General features: G+C 41.4%; 4 protein-coding genes across 7 annotated transcripts in view; 2 read left to right on the top strand and 2 right to left on the bottom strand.

The window, feature by feature from the left end:
- LOC124315275 (cytochrome P450 3A2-like) overlaps positions 1-15,528 on the bottom strand; it is a 317,765-nt gene that overhangs the window by 50,196 nt on the left and 252,041 nt on the right. The gene's annotated exons all lie outside the window — the stretch shown is intronic.
- On the top strand, positions 84-2,256 carry LOC124315330. Its single transcript, XM_046780946.1, has 4 exons — positions 84-241; positions 319-486; positions 554-1,430; positions 1,566-2,256. The coding sequence occupies exons 1-4, from the start codon at positions 170-172 to the stop codon at positions 1,805-1,807; spliced, it is 1,359 nt and encodes a 452-aa protein (XP_046636902.1). The 5' UTR covers positions 84-169; the 3' UTR covers positions 1,808-2,256.
- Positions 2,305-7,355, top strand: LOC124315115 (serine-rich adhesin for platelets-like). The gene is made up of 8 exons (XM_046780541.1): positions 2,305-2,677; positions 3,084-5,696; positions 5,775-5,902; positions 5,967-6,117; positions 6,188-6,331; positions 6,396-6,597; positions 6,688-6,845; positions 6,907-7,355. The coding sequence occupies exons 1-8, from the start codon at positions 2,611-2,613 to the stop codon at positions 7,167-7,169; spliced, it is 3,726 nt and encodes a 1,241-aa protein (XP_046636497.1). The 5' UTR covers positions 2,305-2,610; the 3' UTR covers positions 7,170-7,355.
- Positions 7,357-10,797, bottom strand: LOC124315332 (cholesterol 7-desaturase nvd-like). Of its 4 annotated transcripts, XM_046780952.1 has the most exons (8): positions 10,464-10,797; positions 10,232-10,408; positions 9,352-9,434; positions 9,111-9,274; positions 8,861-9,053; positions 8,476-8,667; positions 7,744-8,381; positions 7,357-7,681 (listed from the first exon to the last, which is right to left on the bottom strand). In XM_046780952.1, exons 4-8 carry the CDS (start codon positions 9,252-9,254, stop codon positions 7,508-7,510), a joined length of 1,341 nt encoding a protein of 446 aa, XP_046636908.1. In that variant the 5' UTR covers positions 9,255-9,274; positions 9,352-9,434; positions 10,232-10,408; positions 10,464-10,797; the 3' UTR covers positions 7,357-7,507. The 4 variants fall into 4 exon arrangements, with proteins under 4 accessions (XP_046636908.1, XP_046636906.1, XP_046636907.1 ...); XM_046780950.1 differs by having other exon boundaries at positions 10,232-10,797; XM_046780951.1 differs by having other exon boundaries at positions 9,352-9,417; positions 10,232-10,797.

Genomic DNA, 15,528 nt, shown 5'->3' with positions numbered 1-15,528 from the left:
CATTTTTTCGCGCAGGTTGTAGGATACCAAGGCGGCAACTTTGCTTACGTTTACTTTTCGTATGGTTGTCGTCTGCTTGAAACATTCAGTATTTAAAAAAAAAGGTTAATTGTTTATTTGATTTTGTTTCATCGCGGAAGTTCTTCAAACGTTTTGATAATATCCAGAAATGGAAGAAAACAATGGTGTTGAATGTGAATGTGGTGGGTCTATGTTCCCGAATCGTATGACAAGTGATGAGGTATGTAATGTTTTGTACTCTTACTATACTGTTTTTGTTATTTGAATTGTGACTACAGCTTTTTATGGGAAATCTAGGTATTTCTTCAGTGCCAAGAATGTGGGACTACACAGCAAATGTACGACGCTGAGGATGATGGTTTTGACTTCACAGAAACATATGATGGAGGTACGACATATGTCCATGAAGATGGAGAAGGAGCCAAAACACCAGGCGTGAAATACAATAGAGCAAGCATCTCTGAGGTATGTAAACCAATCATGTTGATTCCTTGTTCCAACTATCAGTGTATATCAAACCATAATCTTCTAGGGAAGGAAAGCTGGGAAAGGTGTAATCGAAACACTATGCATGAAATTTAATGCTGGTCGTTTAGAAAAGGAAATGCTGGACATTTTTAAACATCTGAAAGCATGGCGCAATCTTACTTCAGTGGCAGCTGCTGTCTTCATTTCTGTCTACCGAAGGGAGCAGCCAATCTCCATTAAACAAATTTTGCCTGTCCTGAATGTAACACCTCCAGTCACCATGTCTTTACTTGGCGTAGCTGTGAAAAGAGTAGACAAATACCGCAGAGAGAAGTTGCCCGCACCGCCTCAACCCTCAGACGAATCAACAACATTGGAATCTGGAAGTAGTACATGCACAATCCCAGAGATTAACAAGCATGCCCGTTCAGTTCTACCCAACTTAAAAGTCCAGGACCCTTTCATGACGTCCGTGGAAATAACTGAACGGGTCTACAATATCACGAATAAGATTGTTAAAATTTTCGAGCGGCGGACCAAGCAAAGTTTCGACCGTCGCATCCTCACAATCGCTGCAGGTTTCCTGGCGTGGCAATCGTGTCATTATTATGACAAGCGTTATAACAGTCAAGTGCCTTTCACGGAGCTCAGGGAACCCAAAGAGAAAAGTGATTTCCAAAAATATTTAACTCTTACCAACCTTGGCATCGACGACCAAACTGCCCGACACATAACAAGGAGTGTGACTTTAATCTCAAAAGAATTGCTGCAGCTATTCAAACACATGACTTGGACTGTGAAAACTAGGAAATGCAAGAATGATGTACCCAAGTACCTAGAACAGATATTTCTATTCCAAGGTATGACTACAGACGCGCTGAACCAGGAAGAAGAGATGAAGAGGCTTAATGAACCCATCATCGCACCCATTATACCAAGAGGTTTGATTTGTTTTTCCTTATTCTTTTTATTGACATTGTCTTTTTTGCTTTTTTCCTACGCTCTAATGGACTGTAAATGAAAAGTGTTATTGAACTCTTGGTTTTAATGATTTCATTTTATTTTTTTATCGGAAGAACTAACCGCGGAAGAAGAAGCGATCTTGGATGCGCCTGAATTAAGTGAAAAGGATTTGCCAGATGCGGAATTAAGCCAGTATTTGCGTCCAGAAGTGGAACTGAATCCCGTAAACGTCCATCTATCGTTTGCTGCCAACTTGGATTCGGACCTCGCCGAGCTGGAGAAAAAACGAACAATCAAGCAACAACAAAAGAAAAAATCAAAGTCAAAATCCATCAATTACCTGGATGATGACTAAGTTCACTTTCATCGCACTTTTTCCTTTTTTTTTATTTTTTTTTTTTTTTTCTTATAATTTATAAAATTCCACACCTTTGAGAAAGTTCCCGGACACTCTCCCTTTTGTAATTTTCTTTTGACCGCTCTCTCGGCGCCGTGTTATCATTATTTTAATGTATTAAATGATTGGTTCTCACAGCCGTAAACTCAGCGGGAGGGTTTTTCTTAATGTCGCTGTAGGGCGATTCTGCTGGGATGACCGTCGGAACTGTATGCTTGGTTACTCAACTCGGAGAATAAAAATTTTCTAGAGAAAAGAAAAGGAAGAAAGAAAAAAACAGCTGCAAATGTGTTTGTGAATGAACGAAGCCCAACCATTTACTTCAACTTTTAAGGAGTCAAGCACCCGCTCTTCTTCCGACTTTTTTTTTCCTCCTTTTATCCGACACGTCGTTTTCTCTTCCTCTTCTTCCTGTGTTTTTTCTTCTTGTGTTGTTTGGTGAGAGCCGTTTCTTTTCACTTTCGCTCGTTTCACCAGCAGGTTATTCACCACTTTGGTTGTTGTTGTTGTTTTGTTTTTTCCCTTCCGATTGGCGTTGCCTGCCCGGCTGTCGAGGCGCATGGGAGAGGAAACCTCAGGTTTGTACAAGAAGCCGGTGTGATCATAAGATCACTCGTTCACCGATCGAGCTCACGAAGACTCCTCCTTGCAAAGATTGCCTTTTAAAAGACCGCATAGCTTGCTTTAGCGTTCAGTTTGTTGTTGGTACTTGATTCGGGTGATTGTTGTCCTGGCTTGTAAAAGGACATTAGTTCATCATCATGGATCCTACTTTAATTCCAACATTAATTATTTGCTTGCTGTCGCTTGTTCAGACTAATCCTGTCGGTAAGTTCAATTTTAAATCTTTTTTAAACGAAACAAAATATTCGTTGGTCAATTAGAATATTCCCTTGTTGATTGTAATTTTTCGGTACAACACACATCCTCTGTTCTGGTTCAGTTCCCACCATTTAAAAAGAAAAAAGCTTTCTCTTTCTCGATGGCATTTCTATTTATGACCCGCTCCTTTTTTCTTATCTTTCCCCGAGTGTTCTCGGCTTGTTGGGTGTCTAATGACTATAGCTCCGAAACTTTTTAAAATTAATAACGGAAGTGATTCAGCCCAGAAGCGAGGGATGAAAATGATGGCTAGAATTTTACGGTGTGAAATATCAAGAGCTCAGATGAAATTGTTTTCTAGTTCAATTTGATCTCCCTTATTTACATGTGTATTATTTGTCTTCTTTTTAAGGATTTATCGGCGTACCACATGATCCGTCGGGTCAGGAAGGTCCCGGAAGTCTCTGGCACGTCTTCCGTCAAGTCCACGCATCTGAAGTTGCCACCCGCCAGTTGCTGTCGTCGTCGAGAACCCCTTCATCCAAAGTGGCCGAGACGACGAGAATCATCTCTAAAGAAGAGCGTGGCAGATCTTACGAGCCTTCGTTTACCATCATCAGCCGCATCAGATCGCCCGTGGAGCAAATGTTGGCCCTCCTGCCGCCACGACCCAGCTGGACGCCAAACTTCCTGGGCCGTCGAACGGAAGCCATTCCCATCCGTAAAGAAGAGTCACCACCATCGAGCCGGACGTCTTCTTCTTCTTTTAATGCCTGGCCTCCGCACAACGCCAGCCATTTGGTGATGATTGGCGAAGCGGAACCGGTCGTCGATGGTGATCAGCAGCGGCACGTGGAGTCAGCCAGAAAATACGGCGGCCTCTTCACCGTCGAGAAAGGAATGGTGCGCTATCGGAGTTCTCAGCAGTCAGAAGAGGAGATGGAGGGCAACCTGAGCGGAAACGGGCACTACTCCCGGCCGGAATCCCCTGTAACGTTTGGTCTGTGGGAAATGATGAAAACGCGCCGACCGCAGAAATGGGATGCGCTAAACAAGTTATTACCTTCTCGGTCTACCACTGAGCTAGTAGCAACAACTCAGCCAACTACGACAACATCTACGGCTCCGCTCAGCTGGAACGTCCATGATTCCGGGAATCATTCTGAATCCTTTCATCGGCTGGAGAACGACGACTCGGTTCTGGTAACGGACATTAGCAGCAGCCGGACGGAAGAAGAAAAAGGTTCTTCGACCATCTTACCTACCAGCAGCAGCCAGCAGTCTCAGTTACCGGATGCAACTGAAGCCGCAAACCGTGACGGGTTTGTCCAATCTGAAGACGACTCGATCCGCACCACCCCACAGCCGACCGCGCTGCCTCATCGATTCAACAACAGCTGGTCGCTGGTGGTCCGGGTCGACGATTCGACGTGTTACGCCGCGACGGACTCATTTGCCAATAACGGGACCATCGTTTTCAAGCGGTTCCAGTCGGCCGGTCTCAATCAATCTGGTTGGACTGATTTATCAGGCATTGAAAACTATTTTCCCGGCTTTGGCCGGATCGCTGGAACGAAGCCGGATCGTCTCATTGTCCGCACCACCATCGTAATAGCCGATGAAGATGAGCTACCATTATCAGAACAACAATATTCAACAACCCCTCAATCGATAAACACGGACACGACGATTGAATTTCAAACGGTATCGTTTGTTCCCTCGAATTCCTCTCTATTGACGGAAGAAATCATTACCATCCACAATGACAGCACAGACGCTGTTCCGCATCATTTGGAATCGTTGAATTTTGTATTCCGGAAAGTGGACGATGACAAACCAGCCGTAAATAGCGTTGAACCCATCGACGACGCTGTAGACTTGACGGGTTCGGCTGTTGCAGTTCACGTGAGTAACGTGACGGCCATGCCTACCAGTTCCACAGAGGAGCAAATGACGCCACCGCTACTCAAAACCTTGGAGAACCTGTTGCTAACCCATTTATTGCCTCCTATTACCTCTTCTTCGTCTGCGACATCTTCTTCATTACCATCTAATTCGACTTTTACGTCTCCTTCTCCAACTTCGAGTTCGACAACCAGCTCCTACCAATTCACTTCTGCCGCCCCTTTGACGTCTACGAGCACCACCTCTTCTACTACTACAACCACGTCCACCGAATCCTATTTTCCGTGGGTGTTGCATCATTCGGAGCCGGTTCAGTCCATCAACGATTGGTCGATCGTTTCTTCCCAGCTAATGGAACCTGCTCCAATGTCGTCGACCTACTCAACTCCTTCGCCTTCCACTACAGTTTTACCAGAGAAAGTTATACAATCCCCTGCGCACTACGACCCGGCCATCAACAAGGCAACATTGTCGTCGCACACACTCATCATCCCGTCCAGGAATCCGTCCCTGGTCCAGCAGCAACTCACTCCTTCCTATCCGCCACGTAAATCGTCCCCGGATTCGTCTACCGACAAATTTCCTTCCGCTTCTTCCATTCAAATGTTCACTTTGAAACCGGAAGTTGAGGCTCCTAAAATCGTCACCAGCAAACCGGCTCCTAAAAAGAATACGGGTCTAGCGTCGCTGATTCTGGCCCACACTTCCGCTTTAATGTCCGGAAACAATTCGCCATTCTTCAACGCACGCTCATCCGCCAGCAATAACTCTTCGTCACAGTCGGACGTCCGGCAGACCAAAAAGAATATTTTGCCGGAACCCCTTCCCGTCACAGCGACTGTTCACGTCATCATGGCCAGTCCGTATCCCGATTCCCTGGAACACGAGGAAGAACTCAATCGTCGACGATCTTTAGATTCTCCCGTCAGGACTAACAATCAAAACGCAATTAGAACGGGGAATTCTTCGTGGGCTTTTCCTTCCTTCAGTCAGCTGATTGAATCCCCCGGTCTATTACTAACCAGCAGGAACTCGTCCTCTTTGATTCGTGCGGTTAATACCTCGCCTATTTCCTCGTTTAACGGAAATACTAACGACGATCTGCCTCCTTCACTCCCGCGTAAGTGATTCAAAACAAAACTTTTGTAAATATGACAAATAACATTGCCTAATTCCTTTCTCTCTGTGCTATAAACAGGATTTTCTTGTGGAAATCAGTCTTCTTCCGACGAACTGGTTATCACCAATCCCAACTATCCGAATGCGGATGATGAATCCGGCAACTGTGACTTTCGTCTTCTAGTGAATTCGCATCACGTCTGTCAGGTAATTAGATGAGTAAGCGTGCCCCAGATAATTTCCCGCTAAACACATTTAATATTTTGATCAGATAAGAGTGGAATTTCGCGAAAGTAGAATGTTGCTTCCTAGAAAAGGAAATTGTTTACATCAATATTTGACCGTCTCCGAGTCGACTACGGGCCGACTCAAATCACCTGTCGTTGAAAACAAGTTGTGTGGTTATAACTCAGACCAGCATTGTGAGTTGAAAAACTAACAAGTAATTTCAAATTTAAATTTAACTGAATTATTTTTTATTTATTTCACAAGTTTACGTGGAACTGGCTCAATCGGAAAACACCCATAATCTTCGCCATGTAGATTTTAAAATCAATACCAAAGCGGCTGGATTTCCTTATCGCTACTCGATGATAGTCAATCAGATCAATTGTGATTTGCCCAGTCCAAACAAAGGTATCAACCAATAATAAATAATATGTTAAAAAATAGCAACGTAAATATGTAATTGTTTCTCTAGCTCCCACCGGATGTTTCCAGTATTTCAACAGCCGTACTGGTGTTATTAAGAGCTTCAACTTTGACGGTGGTCAGTATTGGAACAATCAAAACTACAGGATCTGTGTCAAATCCATCGACAATTCTTGCACGCTGGCTCTATCTAGTACCGAAGGAGATTTCGGCATCTATAAAGCCAAATCTCGTAGCGTTCCTGCCAATCGGTATAAAGATTTTAATTTGTTTAATTGACATTCTATCCAGGCCACGTAATTATCTTCATTTTCCTGGTATCACAATTTTCCCAATTAAAGAGCTGGCGTCGGAAAGAAAGCTTGTCCTCGTGACTACTTGTGGATTCCGGGCACCACCCAGTCGGAAGAAAGAAGTTTATCCAGTGATACCCACGATCGATATTGCGGATCTAAATTTAGCGAAAGACGCGGTGATTTCCGTCACAGAATAGTCATGGGTATGAAATTTTTGATAATCTAAATTTTTCAAATACTAAATTGGTTTTAATTTGCATTCAGCTCGCATGTCCAAGAGTGTGCACATGATGATCTTCCATACCGGAGCGCCAAGGCACTTTAACGCCAGCGATCACGGACCAGGCTTCCGCATCGACTTTGAGCAAACGAGCGAATGTCCGAGTCAATCCGCCATTAATAATTACAACTACGCCTCAAATGCGAACATCAATGGAACTGATTCGCTATTGGTCGACGCAGATTATTACGACGAATTGGATGATGACAAGGATCTTGTGAGCATCAATAAGAAATCTTTTGAATAGTGATGATTATCGATTTGATTTTCATTATCGTTCCTACTAACTGTTACATCTAATCGCACAAATATTTGGATTGCGTGTCTGCATTTGAATCTCAGTCTTATATAATCTTGACGTGTGTAAATATCGTTATAATTGAGGTGTCTCTTTACCTGGCGAATAATGTTATACAATTGAATGAATTTGTTAAAAAAAATGTAATTTGAGAAAAACTGGATAATCATTTTTAAAAATGTCAAATACACAATGATACAAAACATAAGTACTCGGTTTATTGTATACACATTGCTGGAATGAAAAAAGATTAATAAAATCAGGCTGTTCACTAAACAAAACGAATTTCACCAATCTAAAGAACCTTTTCTACTTTCCATGATGGTTTCAATACGCGGAGAATGTTCCGAATAAAATTGCTGGTACCAACGTCGATGTTTGCTGATGGTTCGATCTTCGGAGACTATGACCGGATGTCTAATGTAAGTTTTGTGGTTCCACACAGCCACGTCGCGCTCAAACTAAAACAATACCTCAATTTCAGTTAAAAGTAATAATTTACCAAAACCATTTGATATAATACCTGAATAGCTTCGCCCCAGAGAATCAGTTTGGCGTAAGGTGCGATGACAGTTGGCGAGGCGTACAATCGATGTAACACTCGTTGAGTGAACGGCGCAATGGGCGTCACGGTCTGAACCAAGACGCAACGGCCCAACGAAGTGCCCAGAGTCAAATAAACCAATCCGGGACCGATCTGTTTGGCTTCGACTTCCATCAAGATGAAGGGTATGCGGCCGAAAAGACGCAAATCGTGCTTGATGGTCGTGACAGCTATGTGACAATCGGCCGCTCCGTGCTCTGGGCCTTGCCATCCCACCTCCCAGTGATGATGGAGAATGGGCGCCGACGTGCCGTTTAATTTGCCGGGACAGTTTGATTTGTCGATGAATGTCAGGTCGGATCCTCCCAGCATCGACGGACCGTGTAGATGGGCCAAATGAGCCACGTCAGCTCCATTTTCAGGTATCTCTTGAATGTGAACGTTGACTTTGTACTCGGTCCGTCCGCGGTATTTCCAACGGCCTGAGCTGATGACATCCAATTCGGGCACGGTCCATTCTGGTTCCAAACTCTTGTCCATCTCGGCGTGGTACCAGAAGAAAACGAAGCCGTTGACTTCGTGGCTCGGCCATTTCTTGACTTGAGCGCTCGTCGGAACTGGTATCATGATTTTCAAAACATAATTGTAATTTACATATGACTATAATATTCCTGTTTTTGATTTTTGTTTAGATGCATTTCGAAATTCAACCTTTTCCTTTTGAGTATGGAATAGAAGTGCATTTGCCATCGTGCCCGCTGAACTTCCAGCCGTGAAATGGACACTCGATGCAATCGTCAACAACTCGTCCACCTATGCCCAAATGGGCTCCCAAATGAGGGCAATAAGCGTCCAGCACACATACTTTTCCTTCTTCGGTCCGAAAAACGGCCAGATTCTCGTCTGTATAAATATATACAGCAACGTAACGTTGGAGGATTACCAATTATAGTGTTACATCATCTAGGCTAGCAGCCATTTTAATATATTAGATTATGCGCCTATACTATATAACTGCGTCACGTCCTTAACAGAGGTCACTCTGAACTGTTACGTCATTCATCTGAAATTGATTTAATTATTTTGTTATTTTTACCGAGAGCTTTGACGGCCAAAACTTGTCCGGCTTTGAGGTCTTCCGACTCGCACAGAGCGAACCATCCGTTGGGAAAGACGGGCGGCACGTCGCCGACTTTTTTGTTCCGTCTAGCTTCGTTGGCCAGCTGGCGCTTTGTCCTTCCGAAGCGATCCCATCTCGCTTGATCTTGGTAGCCCGTGTCGCACAAATCCTGCCATCAAAAAAAATTAATGTATTTAAAAAGATTGAATTACAATTTGAAACTTACTCTGATCCTGTTGAGTGGTTTGATAAAGACGTAATGCAAGAGCCACATTAAGGCTAGCGCAGCAACAGTGTAAAAGATTTGAATGAACAACGTGGTCTTGTCCATCGCCGTCCAGCTGAGAGACGTGAAGAAATCCGCCGACATTTTTGTGTGCTAGTCTAGACCTTTGCGGTTGAAATGGAACTGTAGGATTTTGTGTGTCTAGTTTGAATAATCTCATAGATGAATGTGGGGGTCTCACCGTCGACGAGCCGCTCAGACACAAGACTGTTGCTTTCCCTTTGCCTTTGGTGTTTTCCAGCAGCTACTGTTGCAAGAGTGAAACTAATAAAAAAGGAAACAAAAAAAAAGAAACAACGCTGTAAGATGATATAGTCAGCGGCGTACGAAATACAAAGCTCATTTTCCTCTCCCCCCAGCAGCAGCGCTATATCCCTCCCTAGTGACTTTTGCCCATCAATTTCCATTCGACTATTTTTCTCCGAACGTTATGAATCGTTGTATTATTTTACCTTGACCAGCCTTAACAACCTGCGCGCTGGCATACAGTCTGTTGGAATTGCTTTTTATCGTAGTTTGCACATCTTCACTTTGTTTTGCTGAAACGGCTACACCACTTTTAGGGGGAAACACTTGACTGTACTACAGGTAAAGTGGATAGCCGTTTGGTTGCCGTAGGGCCCTGTGGTTTTTCCTCTAAATCTTTTTGGTTTCTTTACCTTTTCGTTTGTAAAAATAAAAAGAATAAACGTAAGGAATATATATAGGAGGGGCCAACTTTTGTGCTAGGCCAGCAGCAGCAGAGATAAGGGAAAGTGATGAATCGGAGCTGCTGGCTTTTTTCGCTTGTGTTTTTCGAGAGAGAGAGGGTGGTTGGTGGTGATGGGGACATTTTAGATGAGCTCCACAAACAGAAAGGCGATTGCGTCAACCTTGGCCAGCACCTGACTTGTTGTCGTCCTTTTTCTTTCACAACATTTACCCGGTGTCCCTATCTCATTTGAAAGATATTTACCTGTCCCGCGCTCAGCGTGCTGGGCGCTCACGCTCTGTATGTACATTTCCACTAAACTTTTTGACAGAAATTTCAAGCTAAAACATTTGATTATTTTTTTTTTTACCTGTGTGGTTGAGCCAATTGTATACAGAAATTCGTATCGTCGCCGGCCCGGTAGAAACAGAAGAAATTGACGATGCCGTTTGAAAATTGGTTGTCGACGTGATGAACGAAGCCGAGTCGGCAAACAAATGAATGCGACTATGCTTTCGAGCCTTTACCTTGGGACTCGTAGAAAAAGCTATTTTAGGGGTTATATATATATCCAATTCACTCTACAATGTAGTATAACGAACACAAATGTTTTCTTTTTTTAGCTTAGTAGTAGTCCGACTCCTTTATATGTCGTGGAATTCTTCCTGAATTGGCGATCTAACGGAATATGATCGTCTTTTTTGTTAAATTTTAAAAACTATCAGGAATCAAGTGTCGACGAATTCACTATACGTTTGGATGGTTTAAACTTCTGACCTCAATCAATTCAAAAAAACCACGCACAGCAATACAAAAACAAAAAGAAGAGTTGAAAAACCAGAAAAACGGATCGATCGATTCGGGATGATTCGTATTATATGAATAATATCGAGAGCGCAGTTTGGGGATCGGTGTCGCTACGCAGGCCAACAAGAATGTGTGGTGCCGCTCAATGCGTCATGCGTGTTCAAATGTGTTTCACTATACTCGGCTCATTATCAGTGCACTTTTATCTTATTTCATTATAGAACCGTAAAATACCAAAAAGGATTTTCTCGATCCTTCGACAACGGTGCGTTTCAGATATGGCATGTACTACGTTCTACGTTGACTTAGTGATAATAAGGAAAGTGACTAATATTTCAATACCATTGACGTGTAGCCTTTAAGTCGCATATGACGTTAGAGGAACAAAAGATAAGGCGGGTTGGAAAAAAGTATAAGTGATGAATGTAGCCTAAACTCGCTAAAATCAAATGACTCAAGTCAGTCAACACGTGAGTAAAAGTGGGGTTGAATGCCCCATTCAATTATTTAAGGTTAGCATAAAGTCACGCAAGGTAATCTAGTTTCTAAGTTGCAGAGTGATTTGAACTGAAATCAGGTCCCGGCATATATGACGCCGGGACCGGTCGTCTACGTTCTACTTTACACAAAGGGCAAGGAATAGTTCCCGAAATGCGTCACTGATTTCATCTTTTATCTAATTATCTCGGCTTGAATGTGAAGCATCGATTTGACTAAGACTACAAAGCCTTTGATTGAAATTTCGTTTATGTACATAGCGCACAGTATACGACTATACGTCATATAATGACGGTGATTTTTATCGCAAGGTTATTCGGAACCAAACGATATGAACCTTTCACAATGTCGTTGACGGGCGGAAAAAAGGGGAAAACAAAAATTTCGATTGCGACAGTCCACAAATCAATAACGACGAGTTTGAACGGAAATGAAAGATAAAAATATGCCAAAGCTATGACCATCAAACAGCCGACACTTGCGCCGGAAATATATTGCCGTCAGTTGGCCGAGTCTATACCGGCCGTTGGAAAAATAGGGAAAAATTGTCAGGCCAGATGCGCAAGCTATAAACAGCTGGGAAGAGATGAATAAATTGAATCAGCATTAAATACACATGGTACGGAAAATATGTGTGGTGAACGTGAATATATTCCGAAAATGTAACAATCTACACATTTTTGATCGTATAGTATGATTCTTTCGTTCTCAAATTTACGTGTGAATGCACTTTGATGGACACTGTCGAGTTTTTCCAGTTTTTTTCTGAAAATTGAGCAATAAGACCTCCACGAAATTTTGATACATCTATAGGGTTACGCCCCAGCAACTCTCATCGGCGAATCCAAAATTCAAATCACAGCAGTCCCCAAACTGGATTATAGACTTTGTTTCTTTTTTGTTTCTTCTTCTTCTTCTTCTTCTGAATCATTTCGTTATCGCTACCGAACAATCAAAAGTGACACTGCAAGAATTGGCTGGTCTACGCATAGCCTTGTAACGTCCCAACAACCCGTACTATTCTATACGGATGAATAACGAATAAAAGAAAGGGAAATTAATTGTCTATTCGTCCTTAAACGTTAAATTGTTTGAATTGATGATTGTCGAAGAAGATTTTTGTTCGTGAAATGGGTGTGGACGACTGGCTGGTCATTGGCCTGTAGAGTGCAGTATTATAATTTATTATACATGTATAGTTAAAGGTGAAACAGCTCAAACTAAATCGGGCGAAAAAAAAAAAGGGAAATTCAAATCGAGCAAACTAACCGAAAAAAAAACAGGTCTTTATAATTCAAAAGGTGCGGCCGCCAAAAAAAGCTGAAAGGAGCCGAACTTATAGCTGCTTCACTCTCGCAAGCACTTGTTCTTCCAACGTAGGATATCTTGAATGTTCCATCTCGAAAAAGAATAGAGGAGAAACACCTCAACGAAGACGGTTTAGCCATATAATTATGCGTTTGGTATAAGCCAATATCCAGTTCGCGTCCGTTCATTTCGAATTCGAACGAAAGTAAAAATGCCGTCTCGTGTTGTGTCATTGATTCGATTTATTATCGACGTGGAGATAATGAATTCACGAATAATTTATAGTGGCCGCGAAATCGAATTTTCGGCACGCGGATACCAATTCGTTGAACCGAAATGAACAAAGAGACCATTATTCATCCATAGCATATAGTAGTATATAATAAAAGGGCCACTGCTCTCTCGGTATACTGGATTTTTCGTTTTTACTCTTTTTTCGTGATGATGATTTCCTGTTTTGTATATTTTTTTTTCAAATAGAGATAACTCGTTTACTGTTGATTTCTTTTCCACCTTATATTCAACCTTCATTCGCCTGTAGCCCGTCTTCTTCTTTTATTTTCTCTCTTGATTTTATTTCACTTTTTTTATTTTTTACTATTTCGGATGGACCAACCAAATACGGTCAACTCGATCGATGTGTGTTTATTTTTAACCCTTTTTTTTATTTTCAGTTTCGAGTTATTTATTTTGTTTCTTCTTCTTCTTCTTCTTTCTCTATAAGTATTTCTTATGGTACCTTTGCCGACTCTATATGCTCCGGAAGATATATACATATGCTCTATTGAATGACAGATGACCAAAAAAACGACATATTTATGTACAAGAATAGTATAAATGGGTCGAACTATTTATATCCACGACCTCGTAAAAAATAAATCGAAATCTTCTTATACACATTCTTCCCATTCTTTTTTTGTTTTCTGGTTTCCTCCTCTATTTCTTTTTTTATTTACGACTAAATTTTCTTTTAAAAAAAAAAAGAAAAGGTATATGTATAATATACTTTAGGCTAAATAGAACCTTATTTGGCGGGCCCAGCAACTGTGTTCGACTCATCGGTCCCGTCTATTATAAACTGCGCTAAAATACAACAACTCGAAAAGGGTTAAACCAATTCAGCTGCGATTTCTTTTGTGTGTTAAAGTGAAAAATGGGGCCCATAGTATAATACCCTGAACAGTTTTACAACTTGAGTGTCATATAACGTTACGATATAGCCTATATATAGTTATAACCTTCTGATCTGGACAAGACTCTATAAGAAGAAGAAGAAGACTCTATATAGTAAAAATACTACACATTCATTTGGGACATTTCTCTGGGTCTTTTTTCTTCTAATACATCGAAGGATATCAACGTTCGATAAGAGGGTGGAATGACAATTATAAAAAAGAAATAGAAAAAACGAAAATGTCGTCCTTGACATTCATAAATGTATGCGAGTGTGTACTATACAAATAGAATGTCTGGAGTAGAATCATACGAACAAGAATGAAAGGACAAAAACAAAGAGAAATCCCTAAAGGTATGTCTATATTGATTTCGGAGGAATGGGGAGGTCGATAGGAGGAGACCAGGAGAGTGAAGAAGAAGGGTCGTTGAGGATGAAACCAACGATAGTCAAACACACATCACGTCTACTCTAGTACCCAACACACACACACACAAAAAAAAATAAAGAAGAAGAAAAAGTCTGCAGAGGATTGGGAAAGATGGGGTCCCACATAATGACGCTACCAACTATCTACTACACAGGTAGGACAGGTAGGTAATAAAAGCAAAAGACGAAAAAGGAAAAAGACAGAAATTCTCATTTCTTAATTGCAAAAAAAAATAAAATAATTTCTCTATCGGCACACGTTTGAGACCTTAACAAGTTGTTTGCTATCAGCAAATTGGCGACAAAAGTTGTATACGATCCGCTCCGGAAAAGATAAAAAAGATTTTTTTGATTTGGAAAATTTGGCTTCCCCTATTTCAAATTTTTCAAAAGGTTTGAGTTTAAAAAAAAAAAAAAAAAGAAAAGAAAAAGGGATGACAGGTTGAAGAACAGCCCCAACTGGAATCAAGTTGCCCAGGACGAAAGTCACATCAAACCGTACCACAGCCCACAGGTAATAATAGTAGTCAACGTTTCAACCTTGAAAAGAGCGTTGTAGTGGATGGCGTTCTTCTCACTCTCTCTCGACAGGCATCTGAGAATAGTATATAATACCAAATGAAGTTGAAATAAGAAGCTCAAAAAATAGCAGGAGGATTTGTGTGGGGTTCTGCCGATTGAAAGCGCTGAGATGACCGGATACTTATAAAAGTTGCTGTTCATTTTTGAATTTTTTCGAGCTGTCCAACTATGGAGAAGCACTGGTTTATAAGCTATGGGCAAAGCTGGTCTCTTATTTATTCGGCCAGTCCGGTTTCATCTGATATGAATAATATTTCGACAAAAACAAGAAAAATCCCAAAAAGCGAAAATCATCTCGATGAAAAATGAGAAGAAAAAAAAATAAGAAATTAAAAAGTCAAAGATGTGACTAGCGCATAATCTACGTCTCTATTCATTTATATTTTCGCGGACTGAATGAAGAACGGAGAAAAAACCCATGGACACCCGGACACACCCAACCCTGGACTCTTTTTCTTTATTTCTCCATCGGCAGATGTAAAAGGGATTCTGGACGTCTGTCTAGACTCTAGACACATGGGCTCTGACTTTGTCTTCGCTTTTATAGGAGTCGAAACTCTTTTGTGAATTTGACCACAGACAACAAGTTTTCATTGTCTTTCCGATTCTTTTGGTTTTCTTCTCGTCGTCGGATCCCTTTTTCGTATTTTCCCTTTCATCCAGCACATAGTCTCCGTTTACAGCCCAGAATATGAAGAAGGGCCACCATCGATTCCCGTTTGCCGTCCCGGCAGTTGGGGAAATAAATTGAAAACATTGTTTTAAAAGATTTTTTTTTTTCATTTTTACTATTTAATTTTTCCAATGTATTCAAATTGTTGTTGCCAAAAAAAGAGGTTTTTTTTTGTGTATTTTATTCTCTACGATTT

Source organism: Daphnia pulicaria, chromosome 11, assembly GCF_021234035.1.
Source record: "Daphnia pulicaria isolate SC F1-1A chromosome 11, SC_F0-13Bv2, whole genome shotgun sequence".
In the NCBI taxonomy this organism is placed as follows: Eukaryota; Metazoa; Arthropoda; class Branchiopoda; order Diplostraca; family Daphniidae; genus Daphnia; species Daphnia pulicaria.
Note: the sequence above shows the minus strand (reverse complement) of the source record. Positions and strands in the feature narration are given on the sequence as shown.

Coding starts and splice junctions, on each gene's coding strand:
- LOC124315330 (XM_046780946.1), top strand. CDS start 170: ATGGAAGAAAACAATGGTGTTGAATGTGAATGTGGTGGGTCTATGTTC. Junction 487..553: donor ATAGAGCAAGCATCTCTGAG/GTATGTAAACCA, acceptor ATAATCTTCTAG/GGAAGGAAAGCTGGGAAAGG. Junction 1,431..1,565: donor CGCACCCATTATACCAAGAG/GTTTGATTTGTT, acceptor TTTTATCGGAAG/AACTAACCGCGGAAGAAGAA.
- LOC124315115 (XM_046780541.1), top strand. CDS start 2,611: ATGGATCCTACTTTAATTCCAACATTAATTATTTGCTTGCTGTCGCTT. Junction 5,697..5,774: donor TCTGCCTCCTTCACTCCCGC/GTAAGTGATTCA, acceptor TGCTATAAACAG/GATTTTCTTGTGGAAATCAG. Junction 5,903..5,966: donor ATTCGCATCACGTCTGTCAG/GTAATTAGATGA, acceptor TATTTTGATCAG/ATAAGAGTGGAATTTCGCGA.
- LOC124315332 (XM_046780950.1), bottom strand. CDS start 9,254: ATGTCGGCGGATTTCTTCACGTCTCTCAGCTGGACGGCGATGGACAAG. Junction 8,382..8,475: donor TCCATACTCAAAAGGAAAAG/GTTGAATTTCGA, acceptor TCATGATACCAG/TTCCGACGAGCGCTCAAGTC. Junction 7,682..7,743: donor TCTGGGGCGAAGCTATTCAG/GTATTATATCAA, acceptor GTATTGTTTTAG/TTTGAGCGCGACGTGGCTGT.